Here is an 8589-nt window from a genome sequence, read left to right as displayed (position 1 = left end):
TGTCAGGAAAACCATGCATGATGAAATCTCTCTTCACTGTGGTAAAGATAAGCTGTGAGGTCTTCCATACGTTCAATTTCTTTAGTTTTCTAATACCACAGGGCTTTTTAAATGATACATCGGCATCTCAGAGCGGACAGCTGATTTTCACCAAGGATAGCATAAAGTGCACATCAGAGTTGTGATCATTCCATCATTGTGGAAATAGGTTATACTGTAAATCATAGTGCCTCCAAGGCATCTCAGTTTAGTGTGTAGTCCAATAACTGTATTCGATGAATATATTCCTTGATTGATCCAGATTGTGTTCATTAGGATTTTAATCTAGGAGACGTCTATATAGAGAGAAATAACAAAATGACTTAATTTTGACATACAGTTCTCAACATGATAACCCATGTACAGTGCACATCTTTTTGAGGTCCCATTGTAGATTATATTGTCAAGTGGCATGTGTATCTATTCTTGTTCCTTGTTTGTATGCCTCTCTAGCTTGTGTTCTTCCTGTGCTGCCCAATTCTTTATACTTTTATGGTTAGCAGTCAGTGGTTACAGATTGCAACAAAATAAACAAATTTGTTCTAACATATACTTGATGAGGGTGGTTGGTAAATAATGACTCACTTGGCTAGAAGTTAAGGAAATACTAAGCTAAATGCTGCAATCTTTAAAACTCCCATTTACTGGGGCTAGTAGCCCCCTAACAATTACTTCTCTTCAACTCCATATACTGAGCATCTAACATTGGAATGACTGAACTAGCAGTAAAGTAAATGAAGCATTTTGCACAAGCTGATGAATGAAAGGAAACATTTTGATATGTTTCATAGTGAACCTATGTATTGTACATTTCTGTAACTCTTTAGCACTGAAAGGCCTAGAAATATTAGTGAATTAGAAGCTGCATTTGCAACATACAGCAAAGGAGGCAGCAGAACGCATACAGGAAAGGAAACCTGTAATGAGAGAGATATGAGGGCTGCCAATGCTGGCTTCCTTCTAGTTGCTTGGTTGACTTTGTGACATCTAGAAATTACATATGTTCAGTTTAAATACAGTTAAAAAGAGCAGTTAAACAGCATTTGACAATGAGTCACAGGCAATGCCATCATTTGCCGGAACGGCTGGTGCATCAGAGAATATTTGTAGGTCAGTATGAGCTGCTGTGTGCTGCTAAGCCTTGACCACCTTCCTGGTAATGCAAGTTTAAACCATTATCACTATAGTGAGTTTACCACAAACAACAGGAATAACAGCTTTACCAGTTTACCAGACTTTGCAAATTCTATATGACAGGGATGATTGTTATTACCAGTCAAGATGTGGACCTCTACAATTATAAAAGTAAAGCCATGCAACCTTTTTTTTTTTTAAGTTATCAAATTGCAGAATGCTATCATGCATTTTGCTGTAGGATGACATTTATTTCCTCAAACTGAAAAATGATTTATTCCTTTTAAATGTCTGTACGGTGCCATTTAGTAAAACATGACTCGTGACTCATGATGATGATTTGAGTATAACTTACCACTGTCAGATGTCCATTCTTGGCTTTACACACCTGTAACTCGTTCCCCGATATGAAATCGATAGACCCTTTCCTGCCTTGGAATTGAAATGTCAGGCTAGAAGGAAACAATGCACTAGCATGTTACTCCAGAATGAACAATACATTCCTAGGAGCTGTCCATACAATACAAGTTTGTGAATAATTCATAGAAGGTACAGTATATGGCAGATAATGGAAACAAATTTAGCACATGCTTTACCTTCCGTGGCCTATATTGACTGCATCTTGCTTTGAAGCCAACATGCACAATTTAGTGACAACTTCAAAGATATGATCACACTGTAATACAATATCTCCCTGCAATGAAAAAAAAAAAAGTCAGACTTCTAAGGAAACTTAAAGTGCATTACCATGGTTACAATTCCCCTAAATATAGGATCAAGCTGTCTCATGTTTAAGATTTAGCCATACATGTACAGTAGATGTCCAGTTCTATCTAAACCAGATACTTGTTCTCCAAGAAAACTTCTACATCATGTGGCGGTCAATAGCCATACAACTAAGTTGGCTGTGAATAGCACATGGATAGATTATTATTTGGTCTAAGATGATTTACAATGCTGAACAATCAAGTCATATAGGGGTAATGTTAATTGGTGCTGCACCAGTGAAGATATTTTTCAGTTATGGTTGCCGTCTGTCTTTGAATTCCAGGAACAGTTCTGCATTTAAAATACTTAAGATGTCATTGATTCTGAAAATCATTCACTTTAAACAAAACCCTTCTTTACTGAGTTGCGGGAGAGTTCTGACCCTATATAAGGTCCTATTTGACAATTATTATTCATTTGACCTTACCTTCTGTTTATTGTCTTCTGGAGATACATGAATGATTAGGAATCCATCACTCATGTCACTGACAGAAATTTCTGAAATGTAAGCAACAAAATTAATTGTATACAATGTTCATTAATCATATATGATGTTGCAGCTTTTTTTATTCTCTTAGCCAATTTTCTATTTGAGTTGTTGAAATACTTTTTATTTTGTCATTTTTGGTGTATGTGCAGCCAAAACATTTGTCCTGGTTTTTGATAGAGTGGGGAAGGGTTGTAACCCCTGCCAGGTTTTTAATGCTATCTGGGGCTTCTTTAGAAAGATTTTACCTCACTTTATTATTTCTCTCTGTCCCAGTTACAGAATTTTCCTTACTTCCTGTCTGCTGAATCCATTTTCAGCAAAACAGGAAGTAAGGGTAAAGCTCTCCATAGGAGCCCCAGTCAGCAGTAAACCCTGACTCGACTCTGTGTCTGAATGAAGAAATATTCTTGCTATTAATTAACCACTTAAAGGCCATGGTGTTTCACCCCCTTCCTGGCCAGGCCATTTTTCAGTGTTCAGCGCTGCGGTACTTTGACTGATGCTTATTCCGTCATGCAACGCTGTACTGAAATGAATTTTTTGGGGACAGATAGAGCTTTATTTTAGTGGTATTTAATCACCACTGGGGTTTTAATTTTTTACTATATAACAAAAAAGTACCCTAAATTTTGAAAAAAAAACATGTTTCCCTATAAAATGTTATGAAACATTTATTTTCACGCCCATTTTTTGGTATAATATAAAAGACGGGGTCACGTCGGGATAATAGACACTAAACATGTCAACCTTTAAAATTGCGCGCGCCCGCGAAATCGCAGAAAACTTCCTGCAACCAAAATTGGCCATGGGCGACGCTTTAAACGTATTTACCACTCATCAGTTTAGTGTCATCAGTGATTGATGGCCCTAGAATTATTATTCTCACTGCGACGTTCGCGGCGATATGTAACATGTGCTGCATAATGGGCGCAATCGTCGTTTTTGTACATAGGCGCACCCGACGCATGTTTGCGTGTGTATGTGGGGGGGGGGGGGACTTTAAAACATTTTTTGTGTTATTTTGTTTAATTATTATTTGTGAATATTTTTTTAGCTTCTTTATTTTTTTTTAATGCTGTAATTTTTTTTTAAACTTTTTTTTTTAGACTTAACTTTATTGCTATAACATAGGGGACTAAGGAATCCCCTATGTAATAGCCAATTCACCAAACAGGTCCTCTTTATGGAGACATCAGGGGTCTCCAAGACCTCTGATGTCACCTAAGGACCCCCCCAGAAGCTGATGAAGCAGAGATCTGCTTCATCAGCTTCTCTCCGGTGTTCTGCACCGGAGAGTGACACTGAATGCAGGAAGTGATGTAATATACATCACTTCCTGCATTCGGGGACAGGAAGAGAGATCAAAGGGATGAACAAGTAATGATCTCCCTTTGATCTGCTGTTAGAGCGTCGGCCTGCCGGTCCCAGCCGCACCGGCCACATCGGATCACGGACCGGCAGCGGCGACGAGCAGACAAAGGTACACCCGCAGCTCCTGCAAGCGATCGGGCGTCTCTAGAGACGCCTGATCGCTTGTATGTAAACAGCCATCGCTGGCTGTTTACATGCTTACAGTTTTCCCTCTCGTGTGCGCGCTGAGTGCTGCACACGAGAAGGGGGAGGGGCAGGACGTCTTAAGACGCCCTCCCGCTCCTAGCAGACGTCCGTCCGGCCGTTCACAAACGGCCATGGACGGAAGGTAGTTAACGAATAACGTTGCTCTATTTATTTTGTGTTTACAAAGAAATGACGAAATGCATTCTCTTACCTTTTATGTTTGAGTATTCAATCTTCTGCTTGATTTTGACTTGTTCAGTCACATACAGTTTTGTCTCTGTCAATAGGAGATGTCGGGGGCGAGCCTTAAATCCATGTCTATCGTACTTGATTGCTGGGATGCCATACTAATTGCACGTGGGCAAAACAATTGCAGACGTCATCTGTTTCGTCTGTACAAGGGTCTAAACCTCATGTTAAACATTGATGGCTTTTTTGTCACAAACTGTGGTGGAAAAACTTGCATTTTCTTATAATATAAGCCATGCTTCAAAAATGCATTATTTCACTATGACTCTACTCTACAATTATGCACTTAACAAACATTTATTAATCCCCTATGGAAAAAATCTCTAACATCTATATAAACGTTGTCATCTCTACTTCAACTCTAACCCCAGAGATTGTGTTACTTTCTGCCTTTCCTAGTTTCGCTTTCAGCAGCTATGACATCACTCCCAAGGTTCTTTTTACATGCAACTAGAGCTGTCATTCCCAGATACTGCAATACCACCAAAATCCCTTCTATTCATGAACGGGTGACAGATTTGTGTTATATATAATGAGAATTGAGCAATTGATAGCCCAATATTTGGTTTAGTAAAAAAAAAAAGAGTAAAACATTTTGATCACACGGGTTTAATAAAGTGGCTAAAAAGCAGCAATGAAGTGCAAACATTCATAAAAAATACCAACCAATAAAGCTGTTAGATAAGGTTAATGATTGCTATTTGTTCATTTACTTTGCCTCAGTGTCTTACAGGGTTATTCACGAAAGGGTGAAGAGTTTGGAGAAGACAGGAGAAGGGAACTATCTAGGACAACATAACTGATTTGGAAAAATTCTCCAATTCAGCTCACTTTCCAGCTCAGCTATGTTGTCCTAGATTGTTCACTTCTCCTGCCTTCTCCAAACTCTTCACCCTTTTGTGAATAGCTCTGTTAGTTTTTAAACCTAAGACTAGTTCTCTTATGTCATGTCCCCTAGTTATGATAAAAAGCATGTTAAGCCAATTTGCTTTGAAACAGTTTATACAGTACACATTTGTGTTTAGTTTAGGAACACAACTGAAAAGAGAGGCCCTGTGGTATGAGATTTGTACAACAACAGACTCCTTACCTTAATCTTGTCATAGCACATGGTCATAAGCAGTTTCGGATTGAGATCTTGTTCATCTAACAATCAAATCACAACATCATATCAAATATGATTAAACGGATACAAATCCAGTGTTATGATAATTTTAAAAAAAACAATTTTTAAAGTGATATTAAAGTAAAAAGCTATTTTAAGTGCTGATTAAATCACTTACAATAGATGCTGCTCCTTAATGTTCAAAAGTTTTAGCTTCCAGCAGAATCATCTGGTCCCCTGAGCACTGGCCCTGATATCCTATTTTGGGGTGGCTTCTTTCCCTTGCAGGGACCTATGGAGCCACCCTTGTGTATGCTAATAAGCTGTGTGTGTTTCCACAAACACACAGACACAGCAGTGCAAGCCACTCCCCCCTCCTCCTTCATACTAGTAGATGGACAGGGATATTGGGTTCTACCTTGTGATCTTGTACTGGACAGTACGTTCAGGGAAAAGGTGGTTTGTAGTTTAATACTACATTAAAGAATAAACTGGCATGTAAATTTGCAACTACAAAACCAAAAGGCTATATAATTACCATAAATTAAAAAGCTATCAGATTAAAGCTGAACTCCAGCCTTCCCTTCAGTCTTGCACAGTTGTTTAGGCTCCTCGTCTGTACTAAAATTGCATCATCTAGCCCTTTTCCCAGTCTTACTGTCCTTGGACCACCCCCTCCCTTCATTGGGTTTCAGTTATTTCATTGATGAAGGCTCAGCATCACATGTGGGTGTTACTTAGGCCAGTCTGCATGCCAGTGCTGTCTGCTTAGAAACATCAACACTTCCAGACTGACGTCCAGCCATTGAGAAATATTGACGTTTGCATAATCCTGCTTTTGTTTGGGAATCCTTTATGCCAAAATCTAATACCTAAACTTATAGGTAGAGGTTATGGCATCAGAAACTCCTGCTTCCCACTATGTGAAACCAGAAGGTGCCTGTTATTAAAATGAAAGGCTACTTTGGGTGAATCTAAAGCAGTTTCCCCTTAACATTGGAGAGGTGTATCGGAGAGTACTGCAAACTTATTGTAATGCCACACTCACTTAGCCGGGTCTCTTCAAAGGGTTGGCATATACTTTGCTGATAGCCCTCTTTTTTTCCCCGGAACAGGTCACTAGCCACAAGTTTCTGCTGCATCTTTGTATAGAGAAACAAAATAATAAAATCAGTGCAATTGCTACTGAAATTCAATTCTCCTAGGCTCTGTAAATCAACTGATGTAAATGCTGTACCTGCACGGTTTTCTGTGGAGTGACTGACCTGCAGTATTTTCTCACCAAATTTCTCATGCACAGCTTATGAAGCTTTTCTGATACCTGCAAGAAAGAATAGGGGACATTTATTCATTGTTTTCCAAAGCCAGATAATGATAAAAGGAAGCAAAAAGACAGATTCAAGATAGACTTGAGACATATTTATGATTATTAGGCAGCTTCATTTCAAAAATCCTCACTCTGTTGCACTACAGCAGTTCTGCAACAAAACATAGGATTTTTGTAGTCACCACAAAATCCTTTTCTTGAAGTACAGTGTTGGACCCAGGAATTTTCAAACTGTTGGGTTATGCTGCTCCCCTACAGGAGAAATGGACACTGGCAACAAAAAAAAAAAACTGACAGCCAGCACAGGATAACTACAAGTATGCCTCAGTTTTGTAGCAAAGTAGTAGCACGATCATGAACATAAACATAACGTTTTTTATGGTGAGTACTTTATTGTCTGAGTATTTTCTTTATTGTCCATTGAGGGACACAGGAATTCTTAGTCTGTCAAGCTGTCCAAAATCAGCCTAACAGACGGGTGGACAACACTGCAAACACATGCTAACAGGCCCAAGAAACAAGAGAAAACTGGGCACTGCCTGCAGCTTAACCTCTTAAGGACCAAGGCCTTTTTTTTCCATTTTTTGCAAGCATGTTATAATCCACATGTTAGGCCTGAAAATTACTTAAAACCCCCAAACATTATATATGTTCTGAAAGCCAAGACCCTACAGAATAAAATTGTGGCAGCTGCAAATTTCTATTTTGGACGACATTAGCGCAACTTATTATCAAACCCAAAAAGTTTGTGAAAAATGCACTTAAGTAACATGTACTCTGTAAGGTAATGCTGGGGGTCCAAAAGACCCCCAGTGTCACCTTTACACTTGAAATAAGCTATTGAAGTGAAGATCGCACTTCAATAGCCTATTGTTGAGCTTCAGGAGCCCACCACTGACAGCTATGGGACCGGAAGTGATGCAATTCGCATCGCTCTTGGTCCCATAGTACGGGGAGGGGTTCGACAAATGGATGTTCGTCGCACTCCTCCACTGCTTTCCGCCGACACCCAGCAAGCTGGTCTTGAGCCCGTAGTAGGGGCAGCAGAGCCCAGGAAACAAGGCGGGGGTGTCGGGGGGCGGCGCGGTTACCGGATCGTAGAAGCGATCCGTCAGCAGCTGAGCTGCCTGAATCGCTTCTACTGTAAAGTCGGTCGCCGGCTCTAAAAAATAGAACAGACTCCTGGACTACCGGTGGTTAAAAGCTGCCCCGGGAGTCTGTGTAACCCCTTCAGATTTCATGAAGGGGTTAAAAAACCACCTGAAGGACCTATGCCCGAAGCTCGCATCAGATGAGGCCAAAACGTCCACCTGGCAAAACTTAGAGCGTGGGAAAAGAAGACCACGTGGCAACCTTGCAATGAGGGAAACAGTTGCTTGATGCCAAAAAGCCCAATAAGCATGTCTAGCAGAATGAGCCCTGACAGGAAAGGAATCCTAGAAAGCATAAGTTTACATGATGGTCTGCCAGAGCCACCTTGGTGTAACCAGAAAACAGTACACCCTTTTGGAGTCCATCTGGGATGACAAAAAAAGAATCAGTCTTTTGAAAGACCACAACCACATCTAGACAATGGAGGGAAATTTCCTTTGCGTGAACTGGAAAAGGATGGAAGAAAGATATCTTGGTTTAGGTGTAAAGGCAAAAACTACCTTAAGCAAGAAGGAAGTCCTGGGCCCCAACACCACCTAGTCCCCAAGGGAATCAGAAATGATTCCTTGATGAATAAATCCAACGGTTCAGACATTTGCCTTCCAGAGGTAATGTCCACAAGGAATACCACCTTATTGTGAGAGTAGTGAAAGGAAAGCCTCTAAAAGGTTTAACAAAGAACCAGATTCAGATCCCACAAAGTCACAGGGAATGGACAGGGGAAGCTATATTAGAGAGAGGTCTTAATCAAGGAGAGGGAGAGAGGCC

General features: G+C 40.2%; 1 protein-coding gene across 1 annotated transcript in view; it reads right to left on the bottom strand.

The window, feature by feature from the left end:
- Positions 1 to 302: 302 nt before the first annotated feature.
- The window catches only part of MYO1H (myosin IH), a 98054-nt gene continuing 89767 nt past the window's right edge, over positions 303 to 8589 (bottom strand). The window contains exons 25-32 of the mRNA XM_018560451.1: positions 6580 to 6663; positions 6391 to 6484; positions 5328 to 5383; positions 4200 to 4335; positions 2369 to 2439; positions 1770 to 1867; positions 1529 to 1625; positions 303 to 335 (exon numbers count right to left, since the gene is read on the bottom strand). Of these exons, the coding sequence (XP_018415953.1) occupies positions 312 to 335; positions 1529 to 1625; positions 1770 to 1867; positions 2369 to 2439; positions 4200 to 4335; positions 5328 to 5383; positions 6391 to 6484; positions 6580 to 6663 (660 nt within the window). The 3' untranslated portion in view covers positions 303 to 311. The remainder of the gene's footprint in view (positions 336 to 1528; positions 1626 to 1769; positions 1868 to 2368; positions 2440 to 4199; positions 4336 to 5327; positions 5384 to 6390; positions 6485 to 6579; positions 6664 to 8589) is intronic.

This window comes from Nanorana parkeri, unplaced genomic scaffold (genome assembly GCF_000935625.1).
Source record: "Nanorana parkeri isolate BGI_ZX_2015 unplaced genomic scaffold, ASM93562v1 scaffold18, whole genome shotgun sequence".
NCBI classification, from domain to species: Eukaryota; Metazoa; Chordata; class Amphibia; order Anura; family Dicroglossidae; genus Nanorana; species Nanorana parkeri.
The sequence above is the reverse complement of the archived record's forward strand: the minus strand, read 5'-3'. Positions and strand labels throughout refer to the sequence as shown.